This window comes from Haliotis rufescens, unplaced genomic scaffold (assembly GCF_023055435.1).
Source record: "Haliotis rufescens isolate VD_foot unplaced genomic scaffold, xgHalRufe1.0.p SCAF_82, whole genome shotgun sequence".
NCBI classification, from domain to species: domain Eukaryota; kingdom Metazoa; phylum Mollusca; class Gastropoda; order Lepetellida; family Haliotidae; genus Haliotis; species Haliotis rufescens.
Genome location: NW_025964375.1, coordinates 1,025,968 through 1,043,739, shown reverse-complemented (window position 1 = coordinate 1,043,739; position 17,772 = coordinate 1,025,968). Strand labels below are relative to the sequence as shown.

The 17,772-nt window shown below is 44.2% G+C and overlaps 1 protein-coding gene across 3 annotated transcripts in view; it reads left to right on the top strand.

Annotated features, from left to right (window-relative positions):
- LOC124144292 (kinesin-like protein KIF28P) overlaps positions 1-17,581 on the top strand; it is a 39,596-nt gene extending 22,015 nt beyond the window's left edge. Inside the window, exons 7-23 of one of the 3 annotated variants that reach the window (XM_046513640.2) lie at positions 827-938; positions 2,216-2,283; positions 2,490-2,614; positions 6,582-6,675; positions 6,881-7,002; positions 7,481-7,541; positions 8,198-8,324; positions 8,994-9,257; positions 9,982-10,089; positions 10,585-10,730; positions 11,660-11,923; positions 12,904-13,070; positions 13,848-13,894; positions 14,541-14,582; positions 15,240-15,357; positions 15,615-15,785; positions 16,434-17,581. In XM_046513640.2, coding sequence (XP_046369596.2) covers positions 827-938; positions 2,216-2,283; positions 2,490-2,614; positions 6,582-6,675; positions 6,881-7,002; positions 7,481-7,541; positions 8,198-8,324; positions 8,994-9,257; positions 9,982-10,089; positions 10,585-10,730; positions 11,660-11,923; positions 12,904-13,070; positions 13,848-13,894; positions 14,541-14,582; positions 15,240-15,357; positions 15,615-15,785; positions 16,434-16,597 — 2,200 coding nt within the window. In that variant the 3' untranslated portion in view covers positions 16,598-17,581. Of the gene's footprint in view, positions 1-826; positions 939-2,215; positions 2,284-2,489; positions 2,615-6,581; positions 6,676-6,880; positions 7,003-7,480; positions 7,542-8,197; positions 8,325-8,993; positions 9,258-9,981; positions 10,090-10,584; positions 10,731-11,659; positions 11,924-12,903; positions 13,071-13,847; positions 13,895-14,537; positions 14,583-15,239; positions 15,358-15,614; positions 15,786-16,433 lie in introns of all 3 variants that reach the window. The other 2 variants (XM_046513634.2, XM_046513648.2) reach the window with 2 other exon arrangements.
- The last annotated feature ends 191 nt before the right edge of the window (positions 17,582-17,772 follow it).

Here is a 17,772-nt window from a genome sequence, read left to right as displayed (position 1 = left end):
CTTAACCAACTCTACGTCTACACATGTTTTTAACTTACCTCAGCATCACACGATATAGTCCGACTCAATTTAATCACTTATTCTGTAATGTATTTAAGGAAAAGGGGCATTGCAGCATTTCTACAGAGATGTTACTGATTCCCCCAAAGTGTAGGTTATTACTTATACACCCAGCGTCAGGACACACTGCGATCATGCCGTGGTAGAATGTGACACAAGGACGGATCAATTGGGACCTCCAGCAACATTAATGACTCAAGTGGCCCATGCACCTCATGGCAATTTAAACCTTATTGTATAAATGTATCAGATTGATGATAGTTTTCTCAGGTTGACAAAAACACTTATCACTGTGACTATATCTAGACGGGATATGATCAGCAGGATGTTGAACATAGTATCATATTAATTTAACACCATCCTTACAGACCCGTGAAGATTCCGGGGTAGAATAGGTCTTCAGCAACCCATGCTTGCCGTAAAAGGTGACTATGCTTGCTGTAAAAGGCGACTAACGGGATGGGGTGGTCAGGCTCGCTGACTTGGTTGATGCATGTCATCAATCCCAATTGCGTGGATTGATGCTCATGATATTAATCACTGGATTGCCTGGTCCAGACTCGATTATTTACAGACCGCCGTCATATAGCTGGAATATTGCTGAGTGCGGCGTTAAACAACAAACCAACCAACCAACCATCCTTACATCTATTGAAGATTCTATAATGTTTAAAGGTAAAGTATAGTTTATCTTATATCTTTAGAAGTATAATGTCCCTCCTGCAGAATGTTTAAAGTATATATTACCTACGATTGTTCCTTGCAGTGCCCTCGCTGACCAGGCCATGGGCAAGAAGAAAGTCATGGTCCCCTACAGAGATTCCGTCCTGACCAAGTTGCTGCAGTCGGCGCTCGGGGGTAACAGCAGGACGATTATGGTCAGTATACATGGACAAACGTCTGTTAAGGTGCCTGTCTTTTAAACGTGGGGTGAGATGAAATAGGATTTAACGTCGCGTTCAAGATTTTTGTATATGTATAGAGTCGTACATGAATGTGTGTGCGTACGTACTTGCGTGCGTCCGTCACAGGTGTGTGTACTAGTCCGGATTAATGCCGGTTTACAGAGCTAGCCCAATGACATATCATACAGTTTAACATGAAGATCGTACTCAGACACAGTATATTGACTCCGAGCCAATCATTACCTGTTTTATTGGCACAATGCTAAGCGCCAGGCAGAGTAACAACAAGTAGCATCTTTAAATGTCTATGGGTATGACAAAGCCGGGCATCAAACCAACCGCCTTCCGCTCTCCGAGCAGATTCTCTCTCCACTAGACCATAGAGGCTGTCTCGTCATTGAGACAGATGTTCGATTCCAAACATGGCCATGCGATACAATTACAACATCGAATAAAAGCTTCACGTACATTTGATAAATAAGTATAATATTATATCCAGTAGACCACGGATGTTGTCTCAGGTGTCTGTGTGTCCTGTTATGAATAAAACCCAAATGAGGCTATTTATGTTTAAGAACATTCACTATAGACACAATTTTATGGATAACAACTTTTTTAATACTGTGAAAAGCGACGTTTCGGTATAGATCCTTATACCGTTGTCAAGCAACAACGGTATAAGGATCTTTACCGAAACGTCGCTTTTTTCACAGTATTAAAAAAGTTGTTATCCATAGAATTGTGTCTACCTTGTCATCCGTCAACTTCTAAGTAATGCCTATCAAACAACATTCACTATATATTGTTGAAATAGTCAGTGTAATTCATTGAACAGAACACACCACGTGTGAGATATGGCTGATTAAGTCAAATCCGTCTGCACGTTCATATACATTTTAACTTTGTCAACTTAACACACATGCTCTACTTGACTATATAATCAGTAAACGTTCTGACTGTATTCAACAAATAGTTCAAGCGCTAAACGTCTCAAGAAGTAAAACTATAAACATGACTAAAATTCTTTTCCCCACATTTTCAGTCGTCATCTTATACGAATGACATAGGTTCCGCGCTGATGAAGTGTGTGTGTGTGTGTGTGTGTGTGTGTGTGTGTGTGTGTGTGTGTGTGCACGCTGGTTTGTGTGTTCGTTCTCGCTTCTCCCATTCATTATGCATATAGTTGCCTGAAGGTGTGAGTGGTTGACAAACACGCGAGGCTAGCTGCTTAATTCTGGTTTCACTTTCAGATCGCTGCACTCAGTCCAGCGGATATCAACTATGACGAAACCTTGTCCACACTTCGATATGCAGATAGGTGAGACACTATAGTATGATACGTGACTCTGAATCCAAAATACGTTTTGTTCCAGCGAATTTTGTTTGCGCCTAAGGCAATAACATAGCTGCACCACAAGTCAATTAACTACTTGAGGATGAGAATAAGTTTTGTATAAACGCACACAATATTGATAACACATTTAGTTCTTACAATCTCTTTTTTTATCATTACTAATTTAATAGAGCCAAGAAGATCCAGAACAAAGCTGTTGTCAACGAGAGTCCCACCGACCGCCTCATACGTGAACTGAAAGAAGAGAACGCCAAGCTTATGGCCTTGTTGGGGGGCAAGGGGGCTAAACCTGGAGGTATTTAATACGTTTGATAGAGTACATACATATGGTGGTACAGTTACCAATATCATTTCCTCACTATAAGGACTCCAGCGGTAGACACTAACGTTTTAGTCCACTTGTCCATATAATGATAACATTTTGCAACACACACACACCCAAATTGCCAAATTTCTACTAATCCTTATGATACCTCAACTATTGGGTAGTTTGGAGAGGACTACAGGACTAGTGCCAATTTCTAACGCTGAGGAGGTTGTGCAGAATTGGCCGTGCTTTATTCCGCTGATAATCTCTGATCCTGGGTTTGTCAGCTCCAACTTTCGCCAAAGTGGTAAAGGTCACTCTGAGTATTCTATTCATCTCACATTGAGCTAACGTAACGTGATATAACTGAATATAACACGACAACGCCAGAGAATAACCTGTCTATAACCCGAATATCACGAAACACATTCCATTAGACGTAAAAGGCAAAATAGCGTAATGTTATATAATAACAGTATAATGTAATAAAGTTAATGCTAAGAACTTAATACGTTTCAGTGAGGTGTCAAAATTGGTGCTGGAAATATGTAGTTTAGGTCAGAATGTAAAGCCTATTCTCTACCATTATATATAAACACAACGAAAAACGCTCGCTGTGTTACTAATATATGAGCAGCATGCAGATCCAAGTCCCAGTTCTTTTGTTGTGCATCCACGAGGTTGTAGTAAACAACGAACTATGGATTTTGTGTCTGCCCAATGTACTGGGTGTAGGTACAGTGTGTGATCAGTGTCTGTCGGTGTTCTGCACCAATGCATGTAATGAATGTAGTGGTAGTGTGGTCAGTGGCTGCGGCTGTACGTGCACTGGGTGTAGTGGTAGTGTGGTCAGTAGCTGCGGCTGTATGTGCACTGGGTGTAGTGGTAGTGTGGTCAGTAGCTGCGGCTGTACGTGCACTGGGTGTAGTGGTAGTGTGGTCAGTAGCTGCGGCTGTATGTGCACTGGGTGTAGGGGTAGTGTGGTCAGTGGCTGCGGCTGTATGTGCACTGGGTGTAGTGGTAGTGTGGTCAGTAGCTGCGGCTGTACGTGCACTGGGTGTAGTGATAGTGTGGCCAGTAGCTGCGTCTGTGCGTGCACTGGGTGTCTGGATAGTGTGGTCCGCGGCTGCGTCTGTACGTGCACTGGGTGTCTGGATAGTGTGGTCAGTAGCTGCGTCTGTACGTACACTGGGTGTCTGGATAGTGTGGTCCGCGGCTGCGTCTGTACGTGCACTGGTTGTCGGGGTAGTGTGGTCAGTAGCTGCGTCTGTACGTGCACTGGGTGTAGGGGTAGTGTGGTCAATAACTGCGTCTGTACGTGCACTGGGTGTCTGGAAAGTGTGGTCCGCGGCTGCGTCTGTACGTGCACTGGGTGTAGTGATAGTGTGGTCAGTGGCTGCGTCTGTACGTGCACTGGGGGTAGGGGTAGTGTGGTCAGTAGCTGCGTCTGTACGTGCACTGGGTGTAGTGGTAGTGTGGTCAGTAGCTGCGTCTGTACGTGCACAGGGTGTAGTGATAGTGTGGTCAGTAACTGCGTCTGTACGTGCACTGGTTGTCGGGGTAGTGTGGTCAGTGGCTGCGTCTGTACGTGCACTGGGTGTAGTGATAGTGTGGTCAGTAGCTGCGTCTGTACGTGCACTGGTTGTAGTGGTAGTGTGGTCAGTAGCTGCGTCTGTACGTGCACTTGGTGTAGTGGTAGTGTGGTCAATAGCTGCGTCTGGACGTGCACTGGGTGTAGGGGTAGTGTGGTCAATGGCTGCCTCTGTACGTGCACTGGGTGTAGTGATAGTGTGGTCAGTAACTGCGTCTGTACGTGCACTGGTTGTCGGGGTAGTGTGGTCAGTAGCTGCGTCTGTACGTGCACTGGGTGTAGTGATAGTGTGGTCAGTAGCTGCGTCTGTACGTACACTGGTTGTAGTGGTAGTGTGGTCAGTAGCTGCGTCTGTACGTGCACTGGTTGTAGTGGTAGTGTGGTCAGTAGCTGCGTCTGTACGTGCACTGGTTGTCGGGGTAGTGTGGTCAGTGGCTGCCTCTGTACGTGCACTGGTTGTCGGGGTAGTGTGGTCAGTAGCTGCCTCTGTACGTGCACTGGGTGTAGTGGTAGTGTGGTCAGTAGCTGCGTCTGTACGTGCACTGGGTGTAGTGATAGTGTGGTCAGTAGCTGCGTCTGTACGTGCACTGGTTGTAGTGGTAGTGTGGTCAGTAGCTGCGTCTGTACGTGCACTGGTTGTAGTGGTAGTGTGGTCAGTAGCTGCCTCTGTACGTGCACTGGGTGTGGTGATAGTGTGGTCAGTAGCTGCGTCTGTACGTGCACTGGGTGTGGTGATAGTGTGGTCAGTAGCTGCGTCTGTAAGTGCACTGGTTGTAGTGGTAGTGTGGTCAGTAGCTGCGTCTGTACGTGCACTGGGTGTCTGGATAGTGTGGTCCGCGGCTGCGTCTGTACGTGCACTGGGTGTAGGGGTAGTGTGGTCAGTAACTGCGTCTGTACGTGCACTGGGTGTCTGGATAGTGTGGTCCACGGCTGCGTCTGTACGTGCACTGGGTGTAGTGATAGTGTGGTCAGTGGCTGCGTCTGTACGTGCACTGGGTGTAGGGGTAGTGTGGTCAGTAGCTGCGTCTGTACGTGCACTGGGTGTAGTGGTAGTGTGGTCAGTAGCTGCGTCTGTACGTGCACAGGGTGTAGTGATAGTGTGGTCAGTACCTGCGTCTGTACGTGCACTGGTTGTCGGGGTAGTGTGGTCAGTGGCTGCGTCTGTACGTGCACTGGGGGTAGTGATAGTGTGGTCAGTAGCTGCGTCTGTACGTGCACTGGTTGTAGTGGTAGTTTGGTCAGTAGCTGCGTCTGTACGTGCACTGGTTGTAGTGGTAGTGTGGTCAGTAGCTGTGTCTGTACGTGCACTGGGTGTCGGGGTAGTGTGGTCAGTGGCTGCGTCTGTACGTGCACTGGTTGTCGGGGTAGTGTGGTCAGTGGCTGCGTCTGTACGTGCACTGGTTGTCGGGGTAGTGTGGTCAGTAGCTGCCTCTGTACGTGCACTGGGTGTAGGGGTAGTGTGGTCAGTAGCTGCGTCTGTACGTGCACTGGGTGTAGTGATAGTGTGGTCAGTAGCTGCGTCTGTACGTGCACTGGTTGTAGTGGTAGTGTGGTCAGTAGCTGCGTCTGTACGTGCACTGGTTGTAGTGGTAGTGTGGTCAGTAGCTGCGTCTGTACGTGCACTGGTTGTCGGGGTAGTGTGGTCAGTGGCTGCGTCTGTACGTGCACTGGTTGTCGGGGTAGTGTGGTCAGTAGCTGCGTCTGTACGTGCACTGGTTGTCGGGGTAGTGTGGTCAGTAGCTGCGTCTGTACGTGCACTGGTTGTCGGGGTAGTGTGGTCAGTGGCTGCGTCTGTACGTGCACTGGGTGTGGTGATAGTGTGGTCAGTAGCTGCGCCTGTACGTGCACTGGTTGTAGTGGTAGTGTGGTCAGTAGCTGCGTCTGTACGTGCACAGGGTGTAGTGGTAGTATGGTCAGTAGCTGCGTCAGTATGTGCACTGGGTGTAGTGATAGTGTGGTCAGTAGCTGCGTCAGTACGTGCACTGGGTGTCGGGATAGTGTGGTCAGCAGCTGCGTCTGGACGTGCACTGGGTGTAGGGGTAGTGTGGTCAGTGGATAGCTGTGATCTGTTGGAGCCCGGGGGCGCGGGTGGCCCAGTCGTCTGAAGCGCCTCGATTCGCTGTACAGAGTTGCGTCCCTTGTGCACGCCAGAAACCTATGATTGTGGGTTCCAATCCCGTTTCGCCCCGATTATATATCTAGGTTTGTCAGCACCATGCCCGTGCTCGTGGGTTTCACCGAAGTTGTAAACGTCTGAGACCTGCATCATTTCGGGCTTTCCTCCCACATCAAACACACGCCGCGATATAACTGGAATACTGTTAAACACAGCGTTAAACCCAACTCACTCACTCACTGTTGTAGCGGACACGAACCTCCTGGAACAGCAGCTGCAGGAGAATCAGCGGAAGATGTCGGAAATGCAGCAGTCATGGGATCACAGACTGGAGGCAGCCAGGTTAGTGCACAACAAACCTCGCTATTACAAGTTAATATAATATAATAAGAACACCCGAATTTTCCATATGACATGTCATGACAGATTAACTACAGCCATATGAAAGGATAGGGGGTTCTATTGAGTAGCATATGTCGTGATAGTCAACTATTTTATATACTTCAGATCTAACAGGCATGTTATGACGGTACATGGTTGTTTTCAGACGAGACTGGGAAAAGGAATTCCTGAGGACTGACCGCAATGAGTGGGAAATAAATCCCTATCTCATGAACGTGAATGAAGACCCTCAGCTGACGGGCGTGGTGAAACACGCACTGGTTGAAGGTCAGTGGCTAATTCTAACCTTGCCCTTCTTACACAGAAGAGATCCATGCTCATTTCGATGACACCTAGATCTAACGAAGATGGTATGTAGGCGTACCCAGTGTATGTCTGATTTGATGACGCCCATTGCAACATTGTGACACATTTAAGCTGCCGGGCAAAAGAAAGTATACACCCATGTGTGATAGTGGCTAGAAATTAACCAAACAAGAACAGGTTATTCGACGGTGACGTATTTCATACGGGTATAATAATTGTGGTTCGGCAACTGTTTTCAGCCTAGTAACGTTTTGATAACGTTGTAATTTTCGGTCAAATCCAATTTTCATGTGCATACTTTCTTTTACCCAGTGTTTTTGTAAAGAATGTGCTTTAATAAATACCATTTGTTGTTGACTTATGTTTTCAATGTCATATGCGTGACTTTATATTTAAATATATATTTCTATTTTTCATTTGAAATGTATTTGTTTTTCAGGCTCGATGACAATTGGTAAATCCGGAGACCCCGAGATCAATATAGCACTGAAAGGACTTGGGTAATACCTACATTGTTATGATCGCTATTAAGACCGTGACACTTATTCAAATGTGAGGTTCCTGGGATTTTGTCTTAAAAAAACCAATTGTTCCCCAAATGCTTGAAAAAAGATTTTGCTTCTGACATTTGGAAACAATTGTTTTTGCAAACTGCTTAATAAATCTAAAGGCTCTTAATTATATTTTTTTAAATATATTCCCACAGAATAATTATATGGTCGGTCCCTTAGTTGCAAATGAAACTGGACATCTATAGTGCCTAAAACACTGTTAGCATGTTGAACGGGATAGTGAATGGATCTCTTTCACAGTTGATTTTAATGATGGTTCCGTTGAACAGTAAATTAGTCAAGAGAGACTATTAAAGAGGGACTGACTGTGCCCTAATGTGTTCCGGTCCAATGCAATTTCATTGCGTGAAACTGAGACACCGTTTCCCTGTAATTAAAGTAACCATTACCATCTTTAAAATGTCCCTAGCAGACAAAGTCGGTTTTGAATGACTTGAATCAAATTGGCCAGGGCTGCCGATTGATCCAAGCCTAGTGCCCCTTTTAGCTAATTTGTAGATGGCGTTGCTCATTCTGTGAAGGTAACTAACATAAAATCAAATTTTCATTTGTCATCTTTTCATGATTGTTGTTTTTATACACAGAATCCAGAAACGTCACGCGATCGTTGAGAATGACGGCGGGTCCGTGTGGGTTAGACCATGTGTTGCCCATGCACAAGTTATCATCAACGGGTCAAAGGTCAAACAAAAACAAGAACTACATCACATGGTGATTATGGGACAACCACTTTTCATTCCTTTCTATAATGCCTATTCCAACGCTTTCCTTCAATGAAACATTTGTGATATGCAATTGCATTAACAGTGTGAAAGCATGTTCAAACAGTTGTGTAGCCCCGTAGCCCACAGCCATTTCACGGCGGACCCGTGAAGATCCGGGGTAGAATAGGTCTCCAGCAACCCATGCTTGTCGTAAAAGGTGACTAATCGGGTGGTCTGGCTCGCTGACTTAGTTGATGCATGTCATCGCATCCCGATTGCGTGGATCGATGCTCATGATGTCAATCACTGTATTGTCTGGTCCAGACTCGATTATTTACAGAACGCCGTCATATAGCTGGAATATTGCTGAGTGTAGCGTTAAACAGTAAACAATGGCATAAAGACAAAGTTCACGGCGGCCTTTAAATAATTAAGTCTGGACCAGGAAAACCAGTGACTGAAAGTATGGGCAATGATCCACGCCGTCAGGGGACGATGACACCAATCAGCCAAGTCACAGGACCTGTCAACACAATCCTATTTAGTTGACTCTAAACACAAGTAGCAGTTATTCGGGGCCTTCTACTCTGGAATCTCCAGAATTGCATTAGCACAGAAGGAGATGCGTGTTGTCTGGACAAACTATGATCTTAACATATATATGTTTTGTCTTCAGGACAGAGTTAAACTGGGGTCAAGTAGCCTGTTCCTGTATATCGGCTTTCAAGAGAATAGATCAGACTTGGACCAAGTGAAGAAGTACAGCTTTGACTACTTCATGACGGAATTAGCCGAACATGAAGGTATTGCGGTTGAATTACACACGCCACGTGACTTCGACACAGAGGAGGATCACGTGACCACTGTAGTATACCAAGAATATGTTGATCTGATGCCGGCTATAGCAGAAGCAAACGCCATTAGCGAAGAGCTGAATAAGGTTGGTATATGTACTTACGTCATGTTCAATGTTCACAGTGTTGATTCATTTGGCGTATTGTCATCTTCCCGGGGCAAGGGAGTTGACTTACTCTAAAAGTACTTTTACAGTCAGTTAACTCCCTTGCCTCTGGAGACCCGTGAAGATCCGGGGTAGAATAGGTCTTCAGCAACCCATGCCTGCCGTAAGAGGCGACTATGCTTGTCGTAAAAGGCGACTAACTAACGTGGTCAGGCTCGCTGACTTGGTTGATGCATGTCATCGATCCCAATTGCGTGGATCGATGTTCATGATGTTAATCACTGGATTGTCTGGTCCAGACTCGATCATTTACAGACCGCCGTCGGGGCGGTCGGGTAGCCTAGTGGTTAAAGCGTTCGCTCGCCACGCCGAAGACCCGGGTTCGATTCCCGACATTGGTACAATGTGTGAAGCCCATTTCTGGTGTCCCCCGCCGTGATATTGCTGGAATATTGCTAAAAGCGGCGTAAAACCATACTCACTCACTCACTCACTACAGACCGCCGTCATATAGCTGGAATATTGCTGAGTGCAGCGTTAAACAACAAACAAACATTCAAACATTAGTGCAAAGTGAGCCAAATTCCATGAGGATTTGCCTGTGTGACTGGACCCTTACATCGAAGGAACAATGCATGTTCATTCAGTATATCTTCGGGAAGGCATACATTGTTAATTATTCTGTCCTTCTTTCATTTATCAGAAATTAAAGTTCGAGCCAGAAGTAAAAAGCCAATCTAGTCATGACACCAAGGCCAAGGCAAAGGAGAAGGAGATCATAGTCCGAGTTACTAATGTCCAGACGAAGAAAGTAAGTAGCCAACGAAATACTAGTATATCTATAGGGTACTCCTAACATAAAGACTTATAGGGGACATGTTGACTCTTACATCAGTTAAAGCTGATTTTTGTGTTGTGAACTAATTACATTACGTTAATTTCTATATGTGTTCCCCACTCCCAATATGTTATCCTTTGTTTGTTGTTGTATAACGATTTGAGTGTTAAAATGTTTTACTTTGTTGATCGTGTGACAAATTGTTGCAACGTTTTTGATCATCGTACTGTCCAGTCCTTTCAATTACTAGAAGGCCGCCTTACGTAGCTGGTATATTGGTGACTTAATACCAATCGGGGCAATGGACAGTCTAGTCGTTGAAGCTTTCGTTTGTCATACAGAAGATCTGCTAGATTCCTCTTATTAATACAATTGTACAGTTCTCATCCCATTGTCTTTACATGCAAAAACTCTGCGAGGAACAACACTCGCATATATGTGGAGAAATAATTTCTCTTATTAAACTAGGTTTGGATCTGGTCAAAAAGCAAGTTTCTCCACCGGAAGCTCATCATGAATGGTCTGTACACGCAGTTTATGGAACAGGGTGAAGTGACAGTCTCTGAGGATCAGGATCCTTTCTGGGACCCAGTCGAACCCATCTTTCTGGGAAGGTAAGCTGCAACACCCATTCGGTTTTACTTCAGCGAATAGATGTCTCAACGATGGAAGGAAGCAACCACTTCATTTTCAGGAAAGGTATCAGGATGATTTCAACAAATTACATACGCCTCGCATTGTAGAAAAAACACCTGTTCGTGTTCGAAAAAAATAATTTAAAAGAAATGCTAACCGCAAACCTAAATCCCGTCAGTCCTCATTGTTAATCAAATGGTTGCTCCCTAACCAATTCATGAAAGACAAAACCTGTACTGACACTGCTTCGCAAGGACGATAGAGAAAATAGCCTTCAAACCATTATATCCAATCATTTATTCCCCTGTTGCAGTTCTGTCGCCTATTCGGGGCCCCGTTGAGATCCGGGGTAAAATAGGTCTTCAGCAACTCATGCTTGTCGTAAGGGCGACTAACGGGATCGGGTGGTCAGGCTCGCTGACTTGGTTGATGCCTGTCATCTATCCCAATTGCGTGGATCGGTGCTCATGTTATCAATCACTGGATTGTCTGGTCCAGACTGGTTTATTTACAGACCATCATATAGATGGAATATTGCTGAGGCCGTGTTAAACAATAAACAAACAAACAACCTATTCGGGGACAGTCGGATATTGTATAAGTGATAAAGCGTTCGTCACACTGAAGACACAGGTTCGATTCCCCACATGGGTACCTTGTGTGAAGCCGCGGTATTGCTGGAATAATGCTAAAGCGGCGTAACACCATACTCACTCACAACGTGATCAGTTCATATTTGGTGCCCCCATCCCTCTGTGATATGGCCAATATATTGCTAAAACTAAACCCATTCACTAACTTAGTTTTTATACCTCTTCCACCACTATGGCCAGTGAGCTCAAGGGGTTAGTCAGATATGTGTATCCTGTTGGATAGACTGCTAATGTCATGGCTTATGATACTGCAGTTGCCACGTGTGGCTGAAGATGTTGGCCTACAGTGACGAGATAGACGAACACTTCACACTACACAACTACCACGGGAAGGAAGAAGCTGTGGTGCACGTGCAGCTCCTGCCCTGCGACAAAGCTGGGGTCCCGCTACAGGGAGAATCCATGGTGTTCGAACCGGAGGATCTTAAAGACAAAGCCTTCTATTTTTTGCTGAAAGTGCCGACTTGCATGAGTGTTCGATGGACGATGGAGGACGCGACGAGAGGGGTTATGTGCAAGTGAGTTCAGAACAGACACTTCAGAACAATGCCAATGGATTATGGGTTCCATGCATGGTGCCACTCGTATGAAAAATATGAATAGGTGATCATGAATTACAATTCATCTCTTAAAAACTCGATGATTCCCCACATTCATGAATAGTTTGATCATCCATGTAACCGTATGGTTAAAATTTATTTCCACAAATTTGGTTGTTCACACTAGGACAGTTACCTTCTTTTGTTAAAAAAACAACAACGTCGCAAATCGTGCGTCTTGTGAAATTCAGGATTTAACTTAAAAATGTCTGATGAATAGAACTAATATCTAGCATGTTGAATTAAGCATCTTGTATGACAAGTTGTTAGAGTAATAAATATCAAGGTAGTGTTTCCTCGTCAGATAAGGTGAGATTAGGTGAAATGGGGTTTAACGTCGCGTTCAAAGTTATTGAGAAGAAGAAAAAGAAGAAATGTATTCGGTATCAAAGGCCGCATGGCCAAGAGTACAATACGTGAGATAAATCTTTGCATATGGACAAGTGGGACAACTGTTATACTATCTCAATACAATATTTATTGAAGTTATTAATATAGCGGCGTGCATGTACGTGTGTATGTATGTGCTTGTACTGTTCCAGTATATTGCGATAGACCACTGATATACCATGCCTTAGTTTAACATGGATACCCCACTCAGACACATTATACTTACTCCGAGACGACCAATCCTTGTTTAAGCTCCTTAAGGTCGAACGCCAGGCAGGGTAACAAAAAATACCACCTTTAATGACTTTTGGTATGACGCGGCCGGGCATCGAATCATCGACCTTCTCTCACCTGGCAGACGCTCTCCCCACTAGACCACGGAGGCGTTCTCGTCAGTTAAGAAGGAGGTTCGCTTTCCAACATGGCTACAGAAGGCCCTTGCAGTACAGTAATAACATTGTATAAATACATTTGAAATGTAAGTATAATATTATTTCTTCTACCATCAGACTGAGGTTCTTTGAGGAAAAGGAGCCGCTGTGTTCCCAGAAGGTGTGGGGATCCACGATGGCCAGCTTGAACTACCAGAAACACTTCTCCTACATGAAGATGCCGATGTCCCTTCTTCAGTATTTCCAGAGAGAGTCCCTAGTGGTGGAGCTGTGGGGAACACAGGGTATGCTAACTGTGTGATTCTTTTCAATTACCCCTGGGGTTCCGGCACAGAATATAGGTCCCCAGCAACCCATGCTTGTGGTAAGAGACGACTAAATGGTGACATGGTTGATTGCATGTCATCTTATCCAAATTGCACGGATCGGTGCTCACGGTGTCAATCATTGAATTGTCTGGTCAGGTTTCGATTATTTACTGACCTTCGTCGTATATATGGCATACTGCTGAGTGCAGCGTTAACCAACCAACCAACAAACAACATAGTTCTTAACCACGTGGAGATTCCGGAAAAGAATTTGTCCTAAGTAACCTATGCTTGCGGCTAAATGGATCCCTAGGTCCGGTTTGAGGACTTGGAACGATGTGGGACGTTGCTCGTAATATCAATCACTGGTTTGTCTGATTTGGACTCGGTAAGTTCAAAGGGCTATGGGGATTCCGGGTCAGAATAAGACCCCAGCAACCTCTGCTTGTCGTAAGATGCGACAAAATGAATCAGGTTATTGGGCTCAGTGACTTGGTTGATTGCCTCCCCTTGTACCACGATGGCGTGGATAGCTGATCATTATTATCATATTGCTGACGTTGAAAAACATTCTCTTTTCAGAAAGCACTATTGTCTCTGTAAACATTTTACAATATGTATTCATACCCAAGGGCAAAAACGATTTATTGTTAGACTTGATCATCGCTCTTATTTTTGGATGCGATGGCTTGTATTGGCAGGACCAAAGTTCCTCTATGTGCACCTGATCATATACAACTATATCATTTGCAGGTGAAAAGGAGGTTCGGCATACAAATGGTATTCAGGAAAATGGAAACGTAAGCTACCTACATCCAAGGAAGGCAGTAGTTCACTCATAGAAACACTGTTAACAGCACGAGTTTATCTTTTCAAGAGTTTTATCATTATGTATAAATAATGGCATAGATGTATTCATCCGCACGGAAAGATGGTGGTCTTGTTACATTTCTCGTAACACTTTGATGCTGTACTCAACCGCCGGGCAAAGGAAAGTATACACTCATGTTTGATGATGACTATAAATGAAACAAGGGGCGGTCGGGTAGCCTAGTGGTTTAAGCGTTCGCTCGTCACGCCGAAGACCCGGGTTCGATTCCCGACATGGGTACAATGTGTGAAGCCCATTTCTGGTGTCCCCCGCCGTGATATTGCTGGAATATTGCTAAAAGCGGCGTAAAAGCATACTCACTCGCACACTATAAATGAAACAAACAAGAAATGGTTATTCGATGGCGGTCTTATTGATAGGGGTGCCATAGTTATGCTTCCGGGACTGTTTCCAGACTAGTAACGTTTTCATAACGTTTGTACTTTTGGGTCAATTTTCAAGTATATACTTTCGTTTGCCCGGCCGTTAATATATATGTCTGAATAGTATTTCTAGTATAATTCATAATACTTGGTGGTTGAAACTCTGTAGTCTTCCCCTTTCTTACACAGCAGAATCAGCATGTAACAGCCCTTACTAACAAACTGGAACAACTGGTATGTGGTCTAACACTTTAATTGCTGACATTATTTCTTGGGTATTGGTTGTCTTTGTTCGCTCTCATATTCAGTGGCTATGGGTAAATCTTGTAGTTTCGTTTAACAATATACGATTAACTCTTATATAATGACATCCATTAAACCCATGTGTTTTTCTGCTCGCTTCACACATACCCCAAGGAGAGGACGATGACCCTCTGTGGCTAAAACTGATGTACCTGCTCTAGCTAATCATACACTAATCCGGTTTTAGGCACTAAAACTTCTTGGATGTGGTGTAAAAAGGTGAACTATGCCGCATCTTTTGACGCCATGTTATAAAATAGGTGTATCCGATCAACTGCGCCTCCCCGTGTCCAAACGATGTCTTTCAAATTTATATTTAAAAGAAAACAAAAATTCTTTGGCTCAATCAAAAATCTATCACTTTAAAAAAATAATTCCAACAGAACACTGGTCTCAACGATGGAAGGTCACCTATTAACCCATGGGTTGGTGTGAAGCGAGTCGCAGAACATATATGGTGTGCTGGTGATGAGTGTTCATATATAATAATGTTTGAAAATTCTTTTTCTTATAATGGTACTCATTTTAAGCTAACAGAGAAAAGGTCTATTTGGAATAGCAATTTTAGCAATTTTAATGCCTTTTTAGAACACACAGCTTGAAGAGATTGACGATGAGAGGGCAACTTTAAAGAAGGAAAACTTTAAGCTGAGAACAGAGTTGGAGCGACAGAAACAGGCAGTGAAACTAGCCCGTGTTGGGAGAGGTAAGTCCAGCCTGCTTCCGACATCAACTTCTTTAATATTTGATTGTGTGTTGTTTAACATTGCACTCAGTTGATTACATGTGATCATATGCGAACAGAGTTGGCCGATGCTCATGATCTCAATTACTGGTTTGGCCTCGTCATGTAGCTGGAATATTGCTGAGTGCGACGTTAGGCAAAAAACAAACAACCCTGTATAAAGTCAGATATTTCCCTTTCAACCCGCATTGTCAGTGTGTATTCTCAATCTGCAACAGGAAGCTTCAATGAGCTCCCGGTGTCGCGATCTACCTCCAGTGGCAGCAACTCGGGAGATGTACCGAAGACACACGCGGTTGGCCTGGACGTGGAGCTCGCCAAGAGCATCAAGACCTTCTTCCAGGACATGCGGAGTGTACAACAGCAGATCAAGGACATGAAAACTGCAGGTAGTGTTATATATTATATGTATTCAGTGAGCCACAGTCAGCAATATCAGCTATATGACGGCGGAGTTTCAATACGCGTTGTCGTTGTAGGCTGACACACAGACAGTCCAGTCACATAGAGCGGCCACCCGATCCTCATTTGAGTAGATTGTATTCAAGACTCAATTTTATATACATCAACCTGTTCTCGTCGCTGTATGGCTGAAATAATGCCACTGCGACGTTAAATTTTATCTGACTCCATCACCCATTCATTTGAGTAGGCTCTAGGATACGCAACTGATACTGGGGCCTGTTCTGCTTCGGTCAAACTCTTAAGAACGTAGACCTCACAGAGCCATATCCATGAGGTTAAAACCTCACACATTCATAGGCCAAGACAAATATGAGGTTAAAACCTTACACTATCATAGTACACGGATATCCATGAGGTTAAAACCTCACATCTTCACAGTACGAGGTAAGACATCAAACATTCATAGTACAGACATATTTTCGATCGCAATATCATTTAGCCAATTGATCTGAAGCGGCGATGAAACTATTTCGTATATTTACTCAACGTTAGTCAAGGTACCATGTCTTTACGCCTCGTGTGCTGGTGATGTTTCCCTGCATTACACCATGTGTGTATTATCTGTTTGACAGTCACCACAGCCCAGTCCAGTAATGTCCAGAACGGTAACCTGAAGGCAGCCTTGCAACAACAGAGCGAGAACCTTGTGAAAACTGAAGACCAGATCAACGTGTGCCTCAAGAATCTAAAACAAAGTGTCGTCAATACCATCAAAAAGTCCAAAGACTCTTCATGACGACGCTAGTTCCAGGACAGTACCGAAATCGCATTACGTTAACCATCGTGCAGTGTGCCTCCTTACAGTATAGATTTGCACTAACTGTTGAATGTACAGTAGGATTTGCCATGTGTAGTGCATCGCCAAGTATTAACTTTCGAAGGGTGTAAGGTATTAATAGAAGGAAGATAACGCCAAAATTAGTATCCAACTTTAAGCCCATGGCCCTAAATACGGAAATATTTTCCGTTTTTAAGCGTATGAGCGTAATCCCGCGCGGGCCTAAATACGGGAGGTCCCGGTACGCAGCCCGGTATGGTGTGCCGATATTGAGTTGCTCTCTTTATGCCAGTTCCAGTTGGTAGCATGTATTGACTTAAACGTCAGTGCGGCGACTGTGACAATGTATACCTGTATGAATGTACATGAGAGCGTGCGTGAGTGAGTGAGTGAGTGAGTGAGTGGGTGGGTGGGTGAGTGAGCGAGTGAGTGAGTGAGTGAGTGAGTGTGGTATTATGCCGCTTTTAGAAATATACCAGCACTATCACGGCGGGTGGACACCTATAATACATTGTACCGATGTGACGAACCAACGCTTTAACAATGTCATTACAATCAGATTTTTTAGTCCGACACAATATTTCTGCGTGAATATCTGACACATCCATAGAACGTCACGTCAGGTGAACCCTGAGTCAACGCTGGTCGCTCAATCTAAACGAAGGATGGGTGGGACTTTTTGTCATTGGTACCGAACATTTAAAAGCCTAAACGCTGACTGGCTGATCTCAGATCTTCGTGCAGAGAGGTGTCGTATCCTAGAAATGAGATTGACTCTTTAACTACTAGGCTACCCCTGCTCACTTGTATGAAGGTTAATATTTAATTGTTCAATATTATTATTTATATGTTTGACCAAATGTCATTTTTGGGTTTGGATAATATCTGCTTTGGTTTATATTGACATCAAATGGCAATAAAAACAAATTGTGCAATAAGAAACTCGCACTGTTGCTGTTGTTTGTTTTAAGTTTAAACATATTTTGTTCTCATGAACAGGATTGGGCACAAGTTATCACAACTTAGAATGCCCTCTCCCATAGATTTACATGAATGCATATTTACAATTAATAATTAAATGGCAGAAGAGAAGGAAGAGAAATAGAGAAACGTATTTACATTAACATTGCTCA